Source organism: Tursiops truncatus, chromosome 5 (assembly GCF_011762595.2).
Source record: "Tursiops truncatus isolate mTurTru1 chromosome 5, mTurTru1.mat.Y, whole genome shotgun sequence".
Lineage (NCBI taxonomy): Eukaryota > Metazoa > Chordata > Mammalia > Artiodactyla > Delphinidae > Tursiops > Tursiops truncatus.
Window position 1 is genome coordinate 112,383,836 of NC_047038.1, and position 21,913 is coordinate 112,405,748.

At 37.1% G+C, this 21,913-nt stretch overlaps 1 protein-coding gene across 1 annotated transcript in view; it reads left to right on the forward strand.

The window, feature by feature from the left end:
• SLC10A7 (solute carrier family 10 member 7) overlaps window positions 1-21,913 on the forward strand; it is a 171,411-nt gene that overhangs the window by 49,355 nt on the left and 100,143 nt on the right. The window contains exon 2 of the mRNA XM_033857320.2: window positions 19,600-19,686. Coding sequence (XP_033713211.1) covers window positions 19,648-19,686 — 39 coding nt within the window. The 5' untranslated portion in view covers window positions 19,600-19,647. The remainder of the gene's footprint in view (window positions 1-19,599; window positions 19,687-21,913) is intronic.

Genomic DNA, 21,913 nt, shown 5'->3' on the forward strand with positions numbered 1-21,913 from the left:
CTTACCCTACAACTCTCCAAAGCTAGCATAATTTAAGCCCTTAATAAGTACTAGCTTTAGCAATATTATCAGTAATTGAAACCATAAAACATTCCAATTGCCTTTTGTTAGTTTTAATACAGTTTCTTGTGAACTGGTATGTTTATAACCCCAAATCCCATTTTTCAGTCATGTATTCATTTGTTCACTGGACACACACATTTATTATTGGCTCAGGGTGAGGCATAAAATATGTCACCCTTCAAATAGCAGAATCTAGGATGTCTACAACAAATTTTACTAAAAGATTAAAACTCGCACACATACGCTTTAGTAATGCATATGCTATTACACTTTTCATTGTCCTAATCCCTAAAAACATATGTTTTGAGTCCCCATAGTTTGCATTCAACCAACATTTATCGAGCATTTCTTAAGCTAGGTAACTGTGCTATGTGCTTTCACACCCACAATCAGAAATCCTATCAGCTGCCCCAGGGAAGAATGGACCCCTGCATTTTTTGCTGAGGGTTATACAGGCTAGATAAGTGATGTGCCCAACAACTCAGAGCCAGAAGACTATCTCACCAGGCTTCCCAATTCCAAATCTGGAGTTTATATCTATACAACAGCCATTCACTTCCCCCTTGCCTGCCCCCTGCCATTGTTTTTGAAGCTGATCCCCTGACCTTGGCCATAAAGACTGGACAAGGAGGCTGAAGTTCCCTCTGGAGGTGTTGGTCTGCTACTTGTCTTGGCTACTTCCTGCTCTTAAAAGAGTTAATATAGCTTATTAAGCATATATATTCAAAACTGAAACATAGTCATAGTTTGTGAGAATGTCTGTATAATTCAGGGAAACAAAATTTGATACAAGTTGTTCTATGCACATAACTTTTTTTCTTTTTTCATTTAAAGAGCAAAACCTATCAGTTAATTTGGCATCAGAATTTAAGAGAACTCAAACTGTAGCCCAGTTATTTGAGGTTCCACAGCCCTTGTCAGCCAGAAAGGTTGTACCTGGCCCACTTTTTAAAAAGTCATTTTTCAAACATTTATTGAACACATACAAAAGGTCAGGCGAGCAATAAAAACAATACAAAGACGAACAAGACAGAAATCATAAGCCAACAGCTCACCTGTGTGACCTTGGACATGTTACCCGATCTCTCTACACTTGTTTCCTCTTGTAATATGGTAATACTGTCTACCTCGTAAGGCTGTTGAAAGGACTGAATGACACAGTATATGTAAAGTGCCTAGTCTTGAAAAAGAAAGAGCTATTATTTTATCATCAGTATTATCACTACTAAAGTTAACTGACTCGTAGAAAATCAAAAAGAGTTGCTGACAGGGTCAGAACCTCCTGCTTCTCTCATAAACAAACATTTATTCAGTGATCCTGCTGGTTGATTTTGCAGATGTTTGTTGAGTGTCTCCTATCTGCAAGGAGCTATGCTAAGCCCTGTGAAAATACAAGTTGCTATTGGACACACTTCTTGTCCTCAGGTGTTCGTGGACTATTTGGGGATGTGAGACATATACATAATTAATCGTGGTGCCAAGAAGAAAGCAAAGAGTGGTATAATAGAGGCACAGACATCAGAAGGAAAAGTGAGAAGGGAAGCCTTCATAGACTACAGGACTTTGAAGGATGGATAGATTTGGACATTCCAAGGAAAGGAAACAGTAAATGCATTATACCAGAAGTGGTGAGAATTCAACATGCTTGAGAAAGGATCTCTGAAGGGCCAGGATAGCAGAAGGTATTAATAGGCACAGAATACATGCCAACAGAATACAATACCAACCTTCTGTGATTGCTGTAGGGATTCAAGAGCAGAGCATATGAGGTACCTGGCACGCAAAAGAACTCAGTAACATCTCCTTCTACTACTACCATTATCTAGTTGAAGATACCGAACACCTGAACGAGGGGAGAAGCAGGGGGATGGGAGAAAATCCATAGGAGTTGGCAACTGGTTGCATTTGAAGGAACAAGGAGGAGGATAGGGAGCTCAGGAAAAACTCCAGGTGTTGTTTGTTTGTTTGTAGAAGAGAAATTGCTAAGGAAAGAAGAAGATGCTGGCTTAATTGAGTTGTCTGCCACACTGATTGTTGAACACGCTGAGGAATTCTTTTCAGGAAGGGTGGTTGGTCCTTAGAAATTATTAAAGATAGACCCATAATTTAGAGACTTCTTATATAAATGCTCTGTTTTGAAGAATTATGTTCTTAAATATATATTACAGGTGCACACACAAAATAGAATGGTTAATGAAAGTATCCTTCCCAAGCCTCTCCTTGTGGATAGCCATTGTTAAGTTTCTCATGTTTTCTACCAGAAAAATATTTATGACAATACCAGTATCATATCTGTGTGTACACACACACGCATATGTGTGTACTTTCAAAAATTCACACGAATGGTAATATATCTAGGGGTCTTGCTTTTTTTTTTTCTTAACTCAATCCAATCTTCCTTTGTTCTGTTAAACATCTGCTTATGAGTCCACTGGCAAGGTATATCGTACTGGATTTAACTAATTCCCCGTGAATGACCATGTAAGGTTGTTTTCAGTTTTTTACTGTTACGAATAACTGGTCATGAACATTAGTGTACATTTATCTTGATGTTTCGTTCGTTGGTTTTGGAGCATATTATTAGCAACAATTCCTAGAAGTAGAATTGCTGGGCCAAAAACTGTTTTATAGTTTTAATTTTGATAATTTCCCTCTTAAAAGGCTCTACCATTTACCCTCCTTTCAATAGTGTGAGAGGGTTTTTGCCACACCCTCACCAATAGTGGGTATTGCTGACTTGTAAATTCATTAAGAGAAAATATTACCTGGTTTAGATGTGTATTTATCAATTCTTTATTATGGCATTATTTGTATTATTTGTTAATTATAAATGAGGTTGAACAGTTTTTAAAATCTTCATTAACTTTTTCCTACCTTTTTCTTTTTTAATACAATATTCTGATTTTATATTCCTATAAAATTCTATGTGTAGAATTAACCTTATTATCTAAATCACTATATATATATATCCATATAGGTATATCTATATATATATTATGTGCTTTAAAAAATCTAACAAAGAGGGATAATAGAATTACATAGTTTATGTATTTAGTTCAATTAATCATTAGCTTCTTTACCATTGGTTTCTCTCAAGGAACAGTGCTAGGCACCAAAGATAGAAAAATGTTCGTATCTTTTTACCAATTTTATCATTAATCATTTATATTGATTTCATAAGCTATTCATATAATAATAATCTAGCCTGTTACATGTGTGGCAAATTTTTTTAATTCATTTATCTTTTGACTGTATATTTTTCATATAAAGTTGTTTAATATGCAATTAAATTTAGCAGTCTCTTCCTTTATAGCTTCTAGGAATTTTTTTTTAATTACTTAGTGTGCTCAGGCTACCATTAACAAAATCCTATAGACTGGGTAGGTTAAAAAACATCAGTTTATTCCTCACAGTGGCTAAGAAGTTCAGGATCAAGGTGCCAGATGATTCAGTTCCTGGTGAAGGATCTCTTTCTTTCCTGTGTATGGCCACCTTCTCACTGTGTCCTCACATGGTGGAGAGAGAGAGACTGAGATCTCCGGTGTTTCTTCCTCTTGTTATAAGGCACCAGCACTATTGATTAAGACCTTACTCTTGCGACCTCATTTAACCTTAATTACATCCTAAAGGCCCTATCACCAAATAGCGACACAGTGGGAATTAGGGACTCAACATGTGAATTTGGGGTTGGGGGAACACAATTCAGCCATAGCAATTACCAAGTGTAATATTGCATTCTGCGTTAATCCACCAAATGGCAGTTTTGAGCACTGTGTGAGATCTTTGTTAATGTTCAATCATTGATATTGTTTGACTTAGTATAAAACTTTTTTGAGAACAAGAATATAATTTCATTCGAGTACCCACACTCATCTCAAGGGTCTCTTCTGTCCTATTCTGAGTGGGCCAACTATAAATATGATGTTAGACCTCAGAGATCATCTGGTACAATACCTTCAATGCGTATCTGTGGAAAATGGGACCCAGACTGGTTGAAGAGACTTCCTCAAAATTTTGGAGTTAATCGCACCAGAAGTTGGACTGGAATTCTGGTCTTTTTTTGACTTTCAGTCTAGTGTTGATTCTTCAGTAAGTGAATAAATACATATAAGTACTTAGAACATGGCTGGTACCTAATAAGTGCTGCCTAAGTATTAGCTATTATTGTTACTTCACTGTTGTCATCAGTATGTTCATCATTATTCAAAGAGAACAGATTCTGGAAGCAGACTGACATTGAACCTCAGTGAGATTAGCAGTCAGTTGTTAGTCTTTCTGAGCCTCAGGTGTCTCAACTATAATAGGGGACAATAGTGAAAGAAACTATCTCATAAGAGAGTTGAAAGAAACAGTTTTTGGTTTTTTCTAATATGCAGAACACAGACCAGCACCTGTATCAAAATAATAATTATGTAAAAATTATATGAAATAATATTTTTTCCCCTTTTTTTCCCAGTTTATTAAAAAGAGTACAAATGAACAATGGATGAAGAGGCACATAGGGTGAGGTCTGGAAGGATCCTGAGTGCAGGACCTTCTGTCCCCAGGAGTTAGGCTATGGCCTCCTCCCAATATTATTATAGAACCACTTAGTCTCCTAGAATCAGCTTGAGCCAACTAATCTTGTCTAGTTGCTTCCCGCCTCCTTCTGGAGTCGTGATTGTAAGCACAATCTACAATGGTCACTGATACAATAAAAATACTTAAATTGTGTGATGAGAGAGCAGAGCACAAACTAGATAAGGAGACAAATTGAACATTGATTTGTTTTTGAGGCCTGCTTGCAAAAACAAGTTAGAGTCATGCAAAGAGGAGGTGGTACCAAGAGGAGGTTAGATGATATAAATGAAAGTGTCATCAATATTGATTAGATTTAATCCTCCTCTTTCCATCCTTTCAATATTGATGTAATTCTGTCTTCTCATAGATGAGAAGAGTTTCATAAGTTGACTGAGTTTTGTATTTTTCTCATGTGCAGAAATACAAATGTTATGAAAAGGAAAGTCAGGACTTACAGTGTCAATTTTATAAGAAATTTGAAATAAATGATGTAATTTTAAACACATCTGGAATTTTTTAATCTCTAGTTTTTGAAAGGTTTTTCCAGAAAGAGAAGTTACCATGTATTAAAAATCACTCCATACTTAACACTGCTTGGTTCCATAGAGAACATCTTTTGTGCCAGGTCTTTATAAAGTAGCTTCATTATTTGTTTTTCAAAATACCATGTTGATTCCTAAAACCTTGGGCTCCCTGCCATTCACATTTAATTGAAGAGCACAATTCCAAGTCAATGTTTAAAATATTTAAATCTCACCATTTACTATTATCCATTCCATGATTCTCCTTCAGGACGTTGAGCATCTACTATGTGTCAGCACTCTACTCATCACTAGGGAGACAAAAATGAATACAGCCCCAGTGTTCCCCCTGCACCCTAGCCCCAGAAATTTATAGTCTATGGGTGTATCAGTCATGAGAAAAAGTAATTGCAGCATGATACAAGTGCTATGATAGTGTAAATCCAGTGATAGCACAAAGGAAGAAATGACCAATCAGAAACAGACCACTTTACACAGTCCTTGAGCACATTTAGTCCTTCTACAGAAAAATAAACAATTACCAAAATGTCAACATAACTAGAAATCTTTATCCATTCCTAGGGTCAATTTATACTACTGCTGTAGATAATCTCCATATCATGATAGCAGAACCCAAACAACCTAGTTTTTTGTTTGTTTGTTTGTTTGCAAAGAAAGAAAAATCAACCTTTGTAACAAAGCCTTTTGTTGGATTAGAATTTTTTCTCGTCCCATGAATTTAGAGAGATTGAATGCCTTCTCTAATGATAGGAGACATTACTCTTTCCGGGTTTAGAAATCATTATTTTCTACGTAGTCTTCTGTAAACTATTGATACCACACATGCTTATTAAAGAGTTATGAAATATCTCCTTTTGCAGATTTTAGACTCTAGGGCTAAACAGTCTCCTTATGACAGGTGGAGAGTAGGCATAGAAAAAGGGATAAATGCTGTCTAGGTGATTGATAATATGGTTGTCTGTCTCAGGGGCTGGCTTCTGGAAAGGGCCATCTAAGGGCAGTTTTAAGAACAATTGCCTACGGCTGTCTTGGGCTGAATGTGTTGCAGAAAAAGAACTCACTCCTCTGGGGGAAGGGAAAAGAAGGCCCAGTATCCCAGAAGACTTATGACTTCTATTTGTCTGATGAAAGAGTGGCATTGACAGAATACAGAGTGGATGATAGCAAATCTTGCTTGTCTCTAGTGAAGATTTTTGTTTAGCAGGGTGGAGGGATTCAAATTGTGAAGTCTATTTGGGATGAGTTATCTGCAATCTCTCCCTATCCCTGGAGAGAAGGAGAATGACTAATTGAAGCATCCCAGAACAGTAATTGAGACAGATTGAAAGGGGAAATGAGTGATTAACCTTGAGCCTTCTCTTGACGCTGTGCATGGTAATGTTAGAGGTTTCTGGGCGGTGCCTTAGGAGCTCATTTTCACAAAAGTCCACATAGCTCCTATAATTAAATTTCAGAGAAATATGTTTCCGCCCCAACTTAAGTTTCAGATACTTGTTGCTCTGTTTTACATCATGTCACTAATAAAAGCTTGTTACTAATGGCTGAAAACCAGAGACAGATTTGCTGAGAAGCTAATGAAGCTTAAACTGTAGGACCCCTCACCCTGGAACTAATTTTGCATTCCTTTCTTAAAGAAGAGCCCCAAATTGTATAGGCCTCGAGTCCCACAAAACCTACATCTGTCCCTGCTGATAAAATTCCAATAATAATGAGTGATTGGCATAAATTGAAAAGTTCTCCAAAATGAAGGCCAGCATTTCTTCACTCCTTAGGGATTCAGGAACTAAGTTTCATAAATGCTTAGACCTATATCTGTTTACTCTAAATTATCAAGGTTTTGAAATTCTGGGTGTTGAGATGAACAATATCCTAGCTAATCACATGTTTTTGTGAGTACAGTGATTACTTTATTCCCTAAATAGAGTGTTAGTAATGTTAAAAAAGGAAAAGTAGAAAAAATATGATATAATAATATAGAGGTACCATTTTTTACATATTTCTGTGTACTGGTACAATAATTATAAATAAGAATCAAATGGGTTAGTTTTTAAAAGACTCAGATCTCCTGTATTCTGAATTGTGATACCATTTATCCTTCTACCTTTTAGCAATATCTCATTTAGTGCCCTGTATACAGTACGTGGTCAAAAAGCATTTGTTGAATTGAAACTAAGTGTTATGTTGTGAATTGGATTGCTTTACTAAAAAGAAGAGCTAGCAGAATCTGGCTGATGTGAAAAAAATAAAACACTTAACCTAAATGTAGCTGTATGCACATTGATGGCAAGTAACTTTTACAAAGCAAAACTCTCTACTTACCGGAAATTTCATAATCATCCCTTGGCAAGTATAATTAACATGAGATCACAAACCTGCTACCACATTTTTATTTGATAAGTGAATCCATGGTTAACTCAGGCATCCTATATGACTCGTCTGAAAATTCATGTATGCCCGAAAGCTCTGGGGATATTTTTTTCCTTATTTTTTATTATTGTTGTTGATTTTTTTCCTGCTTTTGATAGGGTTGTAAATTGACCTGGAGAAATAATAACTAACGGAGTATACTTGGGTTTCGACAAAATTTTATTTGACTAGTTATATACTTGTATCTGAAACTTATATCCTTGATAGTTTTCTTCTCAGCTGCGACAGCTTTCTATAACAGACGAAGTTAGCTCTCTTTTGCTTACTCATTCATATTCTTATACACACATTCTCTCTCTCTCTCTCTCTCTCTCTCACACACACACACACACACACACACACACACACACAAGCAGTCCACACGCACAGATAGTTTTTTGACAAGCAGGTATTTGTATAGTTTGAATCACTGAATGAACTCTGAACTATCAGCACAGAACTTGACAAGAGCTAGGGCCGTTCTCCAAGCTCTCAGGACCTTTACCTCTCTCAGCTAGGAGTAATTCTTGACTCAATGCTCAAATGATGGATGGTCTAGAAGTACACAGTGAAAGAGTATAGTCTTTTATGGCCATGTTCTTTGGAGAGAATTAAAAATATAGAAAGAATACAGTGATTTTGAGCAAAGTACTTAATTATTAGTATCAACATAGTATATTTAAAATTTTTTCTTCTGCCTGAGAGGTTGTCCAGACTGGAATTTTCATCTCTGAAGATGCTTGTTTCTCAGCCTCCCCATTGGGCTCATCCTCTTAGTTATTCAGGCAATGTCACAAGCAATTAAATGAGGTGAAATATTTGTTTCATTTTAGACCAAGTGTCGTAGTTTTGAATATCCTTTATTCTGTCCGCAGCAGCAATTACAAAATTAAGGTAACTGGTAACTTTTTTATTGGAGGTCTTGTTCCTCTAAGACCTGTTTGTTCTGATGATCTTTCTGAATCTTCTGATAAATCTGCATCAATAAAAGATGTTGTATTCATCTATCAAGCATAGAGCTGAAGCTGTAGACACACGTATTACACGTGTTAAAGATTGTCACTTTTGATAGGAGTAAAGGATAAGTAATTGTTGAGAACACCAAAAGCCCTCTACAACAAAGACTAACATGGACTGTTTTGAGCTGGTGGGCCAGCATATATCTGAACAAATAGGATCCTAATGGTTTGGTGAACTAGAAGACAGAATGAAAGTAATTTGGACAGCATTCCTAAGTCTGCAATTTTGTTAGGCCAGTTCAGACCCTCTCCACAGGAAGCAGACATTGAGGTCAGAAGTTGGGTCAAAGCCTTTTAATTGTGAACCTCCACGATGCCTCTGGGCTCAGGTCAATAACCTGAGAGACTCTGTCTGTGAGCCTGGAAAGGGTATATTACGGGGGCTCAGGTGGCCCACTAGACTGTTCTAATACTCAATTGTGAGAAGCAGATTATCTGCTTTGCAGATTATCTGATCTTCTTTCATCAGCCTCCCTACTGGGCTTTCAGTTGCCAAGTATGGGTCTCAAATGTGAAGTGCAAGAAGTTGGGCATGGTGGACTCTGTGTGCAATCCCATTAGTAAACCAAATATAAATCAATCAACAGGCACTGCTTTGTTAAATGGCTTCGGGCTTATTTGCTTTGGCATTTTCTCTATCTTAATCTGTATTCTCTAGAGTTGCCTGAACCCCATTTATTTTACTCTTATCTCCTAGAAATCTTTAGACTGGAGAACAGATGTATCATGAAATCCATGCAAAATGGAATTACTCCAACACCTTTCCTTTTTTTGTGTTCTCTGTAATGTAGATAGAGCATTACGATGTAATTTAATCTCTTCTCTGGAAATTCATAAAGTCGTTCCCGCCTAGGCTGTCCTCGGTGCCCTGGTAATCTTGCTTGTTTGTGCTCTTCAAGGCAGCTGTCATTCAGTCAGAAGAAAGATTGGTTCTCTGTGAGTCACAGTTTTCTGTGGATTAGGAAATCAGGGCTGGATTGTGAATTATGTTTTTGTCAAAGACCAGACTATTATCATCATCCTCTCCTGTTTTCAGAAACAAAGAGAGAAAGGGACATAAGAAAAGAGGGAGGGAGGGATGGGGGGGTGAGAAAGAGAGCGAGCGAGAACACTAATGACATTTTAGCTTGCTATAAGTTCTAATCTTCTCTACAGCTAGCCAGGTAGTATCCCTGATAAGTTGTTAATAAGAAAGTGTATTTTTATGCCCTTCTTTGGCATATGAAAGCATCCCTGCAAACTTAAAAGCAAAATGGCAAACTCTTAAATCCTAATCTTTGTTTTCATCACTAGATCACGCCTCACTCCCAAGGTACTGCTTCCAAAGCTAGTTTTCCCCCTGAAACACATACTCTTTCCTGTTTTCCACTAGTCCTGGCGCAGATGCTCTAAGAACAGAGCACTGATTGGTACTAGTGAACAAAAATTTTTGTTTTCAACAACCCCTTCACCTATGCTTTTCTTTTTTAATCAGTTTTGATGACGTGATTTTATATTAGTCGCATGCCTACTTACAATACTAGCATATACTTCTATGAATTTTGAATTTTGTTGGCAATTTTTAAATCTTTTATTATTCAGCAGATACTCATTTTATACCTACTTTGTGCCAGGCACTATTCTAGGTCCTTGGTACAATGATAATAAGTTAATAAAACAATCTTAGATTTCTTCCCTCATGGAGTTTACATCCTGTTGGGAATAGACAGACAATAAAAAATAAACAAATAGGTAAATTATACAGTTTGTTAAAAAAAAGATAAAAGCTACAGAAACAAACAAAAAGAAGGAGAGTGAGAGGTTAAAGGAAGCCAGAAGTGCTGAGGCAGAGGTGGGGAGGTTGGGATTTAAGTGGAGTGATCAAGTTGGCCTCGTTTAGGGAGAACAAAACCTTGAGGGCTCTCATGGGAGTTAGCTATGAAGATTTCTGGAGAAGAACATTCCAGGCAAAGGGAACAGCCAGTGCAAAGGCCACGAGGTGAGAGCATCCCTCCAGGTATTGAGACCCTGTGTTTATAAATTGAAACTAGAATGCTTTTCCTAAGATCAGTCTTTCATTATCAAACTCTCTCTATCCTTACTGTTTGTTTCTGAAATAACTTAAAATTAGAAGCAGATTTCCCTCAATGTATCTGTGTTTCTAGAAATGATAGTAAACTATTTCCCAACATCCAAGACATCCTTTTTAAGTGTCTTGCATCTTCTGAGAAGTAGAAATCATAGTATTTGTTAAATACTATGTTAAAATAATTTCATGTATTGAAACAAATTTAGTTCCTTTAGGAATTTAAATGAGACACCTGGAGTAGCTGTGTTATAATATGGAAGGGAAAAACATTTATTAAGCACCTGTTGTGTAACAGGCACTGTCCTAGGTCCTTTATATATGTTATCTTGTATAATCTCTACAGCTGTGAAGTAAGTGAAATTGACTCCATTTTGTATGAGGAGTCAAAGAGATATTAAATAACTTGGCCAAAGGCTCAAAATAGAAAATGGACAAACCAGATCCAAACCCAGGTCCAATAGAATTTAAGGCCAACGAACAGCATCACAATTTGCCCATTTTCCTGGGGTAACCTGTACGCAATTTTTACTTCATGTTATTTCCCTCACTTGCCACAGGTAACCAATCAGTACATCCTGTTCATTTTATCACCTGAGTATTTGTCAACTTTATTCACGTGTCTCCATCTCCACCACCAGGGCCCTTGTTCAGCCATCGTCTCTCCACAGCCCTGCTGATTTCCTTGCTTCCAGTCTGAGCAGTAGTTCTCAACCCCGGCCATATAGTAAATAACTGGGGTAGTTTTTTTAAGAAAATTGCTGCTGTGTGGGCCCCACCCCAGACCAATTAAATTATAATCTGGTGTAGGGGGGTTTAGACACTGATATGCTTTTAAAGCTCCTGGGTGACTCGAATATGTATTCAGTGTTGAGAACTACTGTATTAGACCTTTTTACAATGTAAATTTTACCACTAAAATCCCTGAGTAGCCCCTCCTTTCTCTCAGGATAAAATCTGTACTTAATATGGCAGTTCTTGACCTGGTCCCTGGGCTTACCTTGCCAGCCCTTGTATCTTGCCCTGCCCTTGAATTTATTTGTAAATCACATAAAATTACTTTAAAATTATAACCTCAGGGATGTTTATTTGTATTCCAAATCAGCCTTTTGCTTAAAATGTTCTTCCTCTAGGACTTCCTATCCAATAATGATCAATAAACCCTTAGGTGCACTAAGAAGCTATAAATGGTCTTAATAAAATAAGCAATTATTTTATGAAGCTAATAGGTCTCACTGATATGGCTGACTGATATTCTTTCAGACAAATCTATTGAAAGAACAAACGGACTCTGGACAATCAAAATTTGAGTCTTCCTAGTAGTAATGTTGAAACCATCATGAATTCCTTGGATTCTTATTTCATAATTTACATTCCTAAATGTATCTGAGAGTAGAGTAAATAATGGTGAAACAACTTATTTTGGAAGCGTTGCGATATTTAATCTGAGAAAAGGGTATTTTCGTTTTTAATGTTTGATGAAAAGTTAACTTACCTCTGTCATTCCAGGCTCTTTCATGCTATCATCCTTGCAAAATGCTTCAGTAACTAATTAACAAAGAAGTTATACTCTTATTAATGCCTTCTTTCAATGAATAAGAGTGTTTCTGTAAGATTAAAAGGAGGCTAGCACTTTTATGAATCTCTTATTATTAGATAAGCTGGATGTTATTTTATTCAATGGGCAATAAGAGTAAAACATATTGACCTGGCTTCTGAATAGACTACAGTGAAGGTCTCCACATTTAGGTGTTTATCAGAATCACCAGGGAAGCTTTTTAAAAAAATGCAGTTTTCTCAGCTCCACCTTAAATTTATTGAATAAGAATCTCTAGGTTTAGACCTAAGAGTTTCTTTTTCTCTCCCTCTCTCTCTCTCTCTCTCTCTCTCTCTCTCTCTTTTAAAATCAGATTCCCAAGGAATTCTGATGCATGGCCAGGTTTAGCAACCACTGGACGAGAATATATTTAGCAATGCGAGGAGACATAGAGTAGCCTGATATCTATAGAAGTAACCCATTCACCCAACTGAGATAAAATATTGCTTTTAGAGTACTAAGTAATCAGATGCCTGGTAGTCAAAAGGAAGAATGAAAAATACCACTCTGATGACCCATATTTCTTCCATTTTCCTTAAACTTGAGCCATCCCCAACCCACTGAGACTTCTCTAATAATAGGTCTTTAGTTGTAATAGCTCTAACAATAATGGCAGTAACATTGATTTTACAGGAGGCCCTGTTTGATATATATATATACACACACACACATATATATGGAGGAGATATATATATATATATCTCCTCCATTTAATCTTCAATACACCCTATGACGTAGGTATTGTTATATGTGGGCAATACAGGAGGAAAGTGAATAAGCAAGTTACCTACCCCAGGTTATCCCAAGTAGGCATGATGATCCCAGCTCAGGCAGGCTGACCCCATAACCCCACTCTTAACCACTCTGCTCTCTCCCTCTAAACATGCCATGTGCTTTTTAAAAAAAAAAACAAACATGTACTTTATACAGTTCCATTTTTTTCCCTCATGAAGCTTTCTTCGCCAAGAATACCTTACTTCCCATTTTTCTCTGTTGAAATCCTACGTTTTCTACAAAGTCAGCGTCAACTCTGCCCTTTCTTTGGCCCCTTGTCCCCTTATCTTCTCTGCCCTTAGACCAAACGAGTTGTCCTTGACTTTGTATCCAAGGAGGAAAAGCAAACTATTGTTTATTAACCATCTACCAAGAGTACTATGTAAGATAAATAATACGATGTCTATGCTATATTTGGGCAAAATGAAATTCAAGAAGGTAGGTGACTTCCCAGAGCCCCACTATGTGTGGAGAAGGACAAATTTGAATCCCAGTCTGTCTAACTCTAGCTCTTTAGGCCATGATATGCTGTTCTCTCCCTTGACATGTGGTTTATCTCCTATCACAGCACATATCATGCAAGCATACCATATCCATCTTTGAAACCCTTGTTCCAGAAAGAGTGCTGTGCATATAATATGTGCTCTGGAAAGTGTTTGATGAATGAATTTTGAGGTTCTTCCAATAATCCAGATCTTGGGAATTTTTATGGCGCTAAACATATAGTTGACAAACATGGTTAACTTTACTTTCTCCTTGCTCAAAGGAGAAAGGGATTACCTCACAGGTCATCAGGAAAACACCAGATTAACCTATGAGGGGACTTACTAGATCCTCTCTCTCCGGCCATTGTGTGCTTCAGTGACTTTATTTGCCTTAAGATTTCTCTCTGTTTGGAGTAACCATTTGGATAGATAAATAAAAGAGATGAAAGAAAGGAAGAAGAAAGCGTGGAAAGTAGGAAGAAGGGTTTCAAATAATTTTTGTTTTTACAAAACCAAGTTTTCCTCCATGAAAAGTACCTCTGAACTCTGTGGGGGAAGATAAAACCATGAAGGTTGAATGTTCGTATTTGTTTGGCATGCTTGAGAAATCTACATTCTTCTTGTCTCTGTGCCCTGCAGTTTTAATGTAGAAACAGACAATTCTGACTTGACCTTAAGTGCCTCACCAATCTACTCGGGGGACTCCCTTTAGGAATATGAGCTGACACCACCTTGCCTGAGTTTCTTTCAATCAATAACATGGCGGAGTACACATGATACGAATAGGCAGGCCGATAAGAAATAAAAGCATATCTGTTGATACAAATGGAGCGATAAATGGATGGGTTTCTATCCAAGGACTTTGAAGGGGAAGTCAAGGAGGAACAAGATGATGGCCAAATGTGAATGTACAGCAAATTAATTTTTTTTCTGAGGGACGGTTTCTCTTTCATTACTTACGTTCAGAAGAAAATGGTCAAGTTGTTCTATGCCTAAAAGGAATTTGTTACTCTGATTCTTGGAATAAAATAAGCCTCTTGGGAGTGTGCATTTTGTGACTGTAAATCTGCAGTGGCAAAATGGCGTTAATTTGACTGACTGGAAATATTAACCACATTATATCAAATGACTGCCAGAAAGAATTCTCTACCATGCCCTGTGACTTTATTTTAATTGATTTTTTTTTACTTTCAGCTCCTGTGATTTTTGTTTCTTCTGACACATGTTGATTAAATGCAGGGAGAACATTGTTTTGCAAATTATTTTTAGTGTGTTTATCTTGTTTCAATTGGTGGGTTAACTCTTTTTCTTCAGAATTCCAACCTCTTTTATTTTCAGGCTCGATACTGCTGATTTAGCTTTTTGGGCCCACTAATGGCATTATTGTCCACATCAGCAGTCTCCACAATTAAGCTGTATGCTTAGCAGTATCATTTGATGTTTCACAAAGATTTGAAAGTCAAAATTGAATATGATTGATTGCCGCGAGATATGTTAATATTAGGATTCCTGAGCTCTGGTGTAGAATAAATCATTCACTGTAATAACAAAGATAATGCCTCTAACATTACTCATTTTATGGTCTATCAGTAATCAGGCCTTAGGAATAAGCCTCATTTGTCTGCTGTGGAGGCCTCATATTATACGAATCACAAGGTGACTGTTCACAGAAACATCATTTAGGATAGTAGAATTTACCTGTCAGTATTACCAACAATGATATATTCAAAAGGATAACCTCATTTCCTTTATCAGCCTTTCTTTCTATTTACCCAACATGGGATGTTTAAAAATGAAGCTGTTTTATGCTTCACATCAGAGTTTCCATAAGGCATCCTGCAATCCAGAAAAAAAAAAGGAAAAGTTGTTTTGTTATTTTTTTAACTCTACTTGTCCAAGAAAAACCTACTACTAATAATGTAAACCAACATCTTTTGAATACTTACTAAGTGCCAAGAACTGCACCATGCATTTAGCATGTATACGTTTATTCATTCCTTACAATAACACAAAGGCATGTAGGTACTGTGTTTATCCAGAGTTTACTGAGGAAACCTAGGCCCAGAGAGGTTAGATAACTTGCTAGGGTGATAACTTGCTATGATCACACCGATTGTCAGTGGTAGAGCAGGATTTGAACCCAGGATGTCTGGCCCCAGGGCCCATGCTCCTAACTAATACAGCAGACCGGCAGGAGGCACGTGTGAGAGGTTTAGTCCCTGTCCTCGGGGGCTCACTTTCTCATTTTGGTGATAATAATCATGAACAGGAAGTCATAATAAAAGATCAACTACTAAGTTGCAGAATACATTCCCCAGATATGTGCTGCAGGAATTCAAGAAGACAAAAGGACTAGTATAGGCTGGGTAGCATTCAGAACAACTTGTCATTATTTAGTTAAAACTGAGATGCCTAGAAAAGCTTTAAAATTCCCAAACACTGAATGTTAATACTGGAAGTAATTTTATAGACTGCGGTATCCTTATGTTTTACACGTGATGCTACGTACCGGTAGGAGTATCTCTTAGTGATTTTAATTTACTCCCAGATTATTTTGAATATTTATACTTTGGGGTGAACTTTGCATTTGGAGATCTCTCACCTGTGAAATAAATTGAATTTACACCTGATAAAAATGTTACACAATGCCAACCTGCTGTCTAGCGGGTTTGTTCCAGAAGGAAGGCACGGGTACTAGTTGCATTCTTTCATAGTCTCTAGTCTTACTCCTTGAAAGTTTTAGGCTGAACGAAATGATCCTTCTTTTTCTTCAGTTAATCAAGTCAGTGCAGGGTGACTACCTATGTAAAAATAACTTGCTAATTTAATGTCAAAGTCTAGAGTGAATTAATTTCACATCATGGGTTGTCAACAGCTTTGCATATTTTGGCGGTTCTGGTGAAGTAAAGCCCTGTGTAACTGTACCAGTGACAGAACATTTGTACCATGAAGGCTTCAAACTCTTATTCAGCTGTCAACACATGGGCACTTTCTGGAGCCAGATTCTCTCATGCTGTGCACTGCCTGCAGCTCGCCGGAAGCTCAACTTTGACTAAAACGGTTGATTTCTCTTCTCTCACCCTTGTTCTCATTTAGTGTTAAAACCCACTTAAAGCCCGCCCTTCATTCTGAAAAGTACACAGGCATGTGTCATCTCCTAAACCATGGTGACATGGAGGTAAGGAGCTCCAAAGAAATGCTGGACATCTGAGCGAATAGTTGATTAGAGAGGAATCTGGCAGTGTTAATTGTGAGCCGCAGTATAATGACTGCTGAAACCAAAGCTTTCTGGAGGTTTTCAAAACTTGAGTAAAGTTTTTAATACTGAGCAATAGGGTCAGTGTACTGTGGTGGAATTTAAAGTGGTTTTTTTGACAGTTATAGTTTTTTTTTTTTTTTTTTAGTGGAGTTTAGTTGATTTACAATGTTGTATCAGTTTCAGGTGTACAGCAAAGTGAATCAGTTACACACACACACACACACACACACACACACACACACACACACACACACACACACATATATATATACTCTTTTTTAGATTCTTTTCCCATATAGGTTATTACAGAATATTGAGTAGAGACTTGGCTTTTGTCACTTGCCACTTTTGTTGTCTGATTGCAGACTCATTTGCTATATTGACTATGTGTGTTGTTGTTTGTTTTGTTTTGTTTTTAATGTTTGTCTGCCTGAAGCCACTTGGTAATGCAGGGCGGATAGAACAGCCTAAAGAACCAGAGAATAATAGATGGAGACAAATGTTGGATAAAGTGATGAATTCTTTAGCCAACTCCCACCAACATAGCACAATGAAACAGAAACTTTTCTTCGTGCAGGCTCTGACAATTTGATTTTCAGTGATTCTTTTCAAGTAAAATTGTAGAAAAGAGCTCCCAAATTTTATCCAATGGATAACATTACAAATCATTTAAAACTAAAAGTGACGTTCAGTGTCTCCACTGAAGAAGAATTCATGAACAATTGACGTTTGTGGACCTGCACTATCTAATACGCTATTAACTAACCACATGTGGCTAATTAAATTAATTAGAAAATTAAATAAAATTTAAAATTCAGGTCCTTAGTTGCACTAGCCACATTTCAAGTGTTTAAATAGCTACATGTGGCTACTGGCTATTGTGTTGAACAGTGCAGACTGGAACTTTTCCATCATTGCAGAAAGTTCTAGTTGACAGCACTGCACTGGACAATACTAGGGAAAGCCAAATAAGTTTTCGTTTGTTTCTTTTGTTTTGTTGGTTTTGGTTTTGGCTTTTAGTTATCATTTTAACATATTTTTTTTATAGAGGCAGAGACTATAACTGTTAGGAGAATTAGTGTGAGAACTTTGTATTCATCTTGGTGTCGCACTGTTATGATATTAAACAGCTCGCAGATCTCTATACATACATTATTCCAGTGACTCAGGAACTGAACAAATACCTTGTAGATTAACTAAGCCATGTTTTTTAGGATGCATAGCAAAAACCTTGCTTATAGGTTGCTCAGAAGAGGAAAAGATCTGAATATGGAGTCAAAGGATAAAGTTTCTTTGCCCCTAATGTATTTATAACCCAAGTACATTTTCAACACAGGGTACTCAGAAGAATTTTTGTCTGCATGATAAAAGGCAAGACCAAGAAAATCTGGAAGGAAATACTTAGGAAAGTAGACCCTTTTCCATGAAGGGAGAATAAGTATTTTCTTAAGTTGTATAAAACTATTTTACTCTAAAAATAGTAAACTCTGGTGAACTCTGGATAAGAGGGGTAGATTGTATCACTGCCAATTTCCCAGTTGTGATATTGTCAATACTAAACTTGTGCAAGATGTTACCACTGGGGAAAACTGGGTGAAGGGTACACTGATCTCTCTGCATTATTTCTTATAACTGCATATGAACCTACAATGATCTCAAAATTATAAGTTTAAAAAAGAAAAATAATAACTTGCTGAAGTCCTCATAGCTATTAGGAAACAGAGCTAAGACTCAGACTGTCTGATTCCAGAATTTGAGTGCCTAAAGCATTGCTTCATTTGAATAAAATGACTGTATATTGAGAAACAGTAAATATATACCTACCCACCTTTTGGAGCTGGAGCAGAACTTTCAGATATTGATAAGTTGGTAACCATCCCTATAATTTTGAAGCATTATTTATCAATAATAAGAAAATTTTGGTTTATTAAATATCTGAGGTTGAATTTAATGATTTAATTTAATTTAATGATATAATTTAAAACTTCTGTTACCTGTGCTTTAAGTAAAGATAAACTTTAATTTTAAACTCAGTCATAAAGTCAGCTACCGTCAATCATGAGGCACTAAAATAATATTTGGACATAACTTTGTGATTTTTAAATCATTATATGAGATTTTTACTGTATTTTACACAGTAAAATACAGTTTAAAAAATCTAGATAAAAATTAAAATTAAAAATGCATATATAGATATTTGAAAAAAGGAAGCAAATATCTGACTTATTATTGATTAATTCAGTGTTTATATAAATATAAATAGTGTTTTGTGCTTTCTAGGAGTACAAAAGATATTATTAGTGAACCATAATTTTTTGGCAAAATTTTATATTTTCTATATTTACTGGATTTTATGCTGTAATAATGTGATCTTAATATATAATAAGCCGAGTTAGAATTACAGAGTCCCCTGATACTTTGCTCGGTCCATGGATCTCTTGACGTCAGTTTCTGCCAAGGATTGGCAGTCTGCTTTTTGGGTGGGGGGCAGTTTACCTTGTTGGATACTCTCCAATGAAAGTAGTACTAAAAAGGAAATGGAAGAGGCTTCCACTGTGCGTATTGGCTTTTTTTTTTTTTTCTTAAACTGTGTACTTGTCAGGATCTTGGACAAGAAGCAAGAATCACTGATCTAAATCCTCTTTGTGATTTTGCTGTGGCAGCCTCGTATTAATTGGCTCCATCAAAATAACTCTTCTAAAGCCTTCCAAGCCCATTCTTCCAACTTACCTACAAAGCACAGTTTTGACTTAGCTTGAAATAAATAGTGAACATTTGACCTACCTAAAAAAACCGTTCATCTGACTCTCTGGCATTGGCTCTTTTTAGAAATGCAATAATCTCTCAACCTACCCAACTAATACTGATTATGGACCAATGATGTGTGAAGCGTTATACCTGGCATTGTGGATGGAGGTAAAAAGATAGTTAACACATTTGCTTTCAAGAAGTTCAGAGAAGAGAAGGATTAGTTTTAGTGGCAGTAGTAGTAGTAGTAGTAGTATAAATAGTAGCATCAGTATCATAGTACTTTCTCTGTGTCTGTCACTATTCTAATACTTTATGTTAACTCATGTAATCCTTGTATCAGCCCTATGAAGTAGGTGTGTTGGAGGACGGAGGGAACAAAAAGTGCCCACCGAACTGAGAAGGCATCTTGAGACTGAAAAATGAGGCAGGCAGCTCCATGTAATCAATGGATCAGTGTATTATAGGGTAACTTACAGGGTGAGATTGGGCAGACCACGATGCAGAAGCATTCGCAGCTGCACTCCATACTGCCAGAGGGCCATTGAGATAATTTTATAGTTAACCTACGGTATGGAGTATGTGCTTGGAAACAGGATGTGCATTCCTAAGTCAAGACTCGTGAATGAGTAACTAATCTTGTGGGCACTGAGAATTCCTCAGCGGTTTTCATCATTGTTTGGGGACTAACAGCATAGAGGCCACCTGATCCTAATGATTATTGAACAATATCTATTAACTACAGAGCTCTCGACAACAGAAAACTGAATTACTGGGTAGGTTCACAGAAGGACGGGAGAAACTGTAAGGGCCCAAGATGGCATCAGTTATGTTAACAGCCATCATAGGTACAATTATTATGTCCATTTTACAGATGAAGATACTGAGGTACATAAGGGTTTAATCATTATCTAAGATCATACAACAGATGGTGCTAGAGTTTGAACAGAAGTAGTCTGGCTCCAGAATTCATACTAGTCTGTATTTTCATCTGAGGGGAGTCTTGAGTGTGTCTTCAGTAATGGATAGGGAAAAGCATCCAAAGAGAGGCATTGCAAGTAATTCTGCTTGACAGTCACTTAATAAATGCCCGTCGTGTGGAAAGCATTACAGAAATGAATAAGATACAGACGCTGCACTCAAGGAACTTATAGCAAGTTTACATACTTCCTGATGATCTATTTGGGGGCTGTTTGAGAAAAGAATATAATTTCTATTTGATGGTTTATTTCACAGTTTTGTGGTCCATTGTGTTTCTCATTGAACAATCCACAAATCACAAATATTCTTCTGACATTTTTTTCTTTTAACCTTTATTGAGTGCCTACTGAAAGTTCGGCAGCGCGTGGTTAGGCCCGCAGGAACAGTAATAAATGAGATAGACCACCCCTCCCCTCAAGGAATTTTCGTCTAGTGGAGAAGACAGTTAAACAAGTATCAAAATAAAATGTGGACAATGCTGTGAGAGAAGATAGGGAACTATTTGAGTATGTAAATAGAGACTTCAACCTTCAGGAACCTCAGGAGTGCTGATGCCTGAAAGATGAAGCGTCAGTCAGGGAAAAGGGGGGTGGGAAGTAGAGAGTAGGAAAAAAAAATGTTCCAGGCAGAGGGAACAGCACACACAGGGGCCAGTACAGAGAGAGAGCCTGGTTCATTTGATGAACTTAAGGGCGAGTGGGGCGAGCAACCTGATCAGATTTGCAGACTCCTTCCTTGTCTGAATCATCGTGGGGAAGTTGCTCTTCCTCTTTAAGCTTCAATGACTCCATTTAAAGGAAAGAGAAATACAGTACCTCCCTCTTAGGGTTGTTAGAGACATCAAATGAGATCATGCCTTATAAAGGAGCAAGCGCAGAGTAAGTGCTGTAGAAGACTTCGTCATTATTAACTTAGAGGAACCACCTTGACTGCATATGGAAGATGGTTTGGAGCAGGGCTAGACTAGAGGTGTGAACTCATTAGGAGGCTGGTACCGTGATTCAAGAGAAAAAGAACATTGGCCTAGAGGAAAGTAGCAGTGGGATGATGAGAAGCAAATATATATTGCAAAGTTATTTTAGAGGTGGGATAGAGTCCTTGGTGGGTGTAGATGTAGCAGGTGAGAGGGAGAGGAGTTAGGGTTGACTCCTAGGTTTCTAGTTTGGGGTCACTGGGTGGGGACAGAAAGACAGGTTAGAAACCCAAATCCAACCTTGTAATGTACAGTTTTGGAAAATTAAGTCTATGGATGTGGATGAGCTATTGCTAGGTAGTCAGTGACAGAGCAGACTGGAAACACTTCTGAATTCCTGCCCAGCATCCCTTCAGTATGACACTAAACTTCAATAGCAAATACCATTTCTAAGAAAACCAAATTATAAGAGAAGAAGCTTATCTTTGTATGGAATGCCCT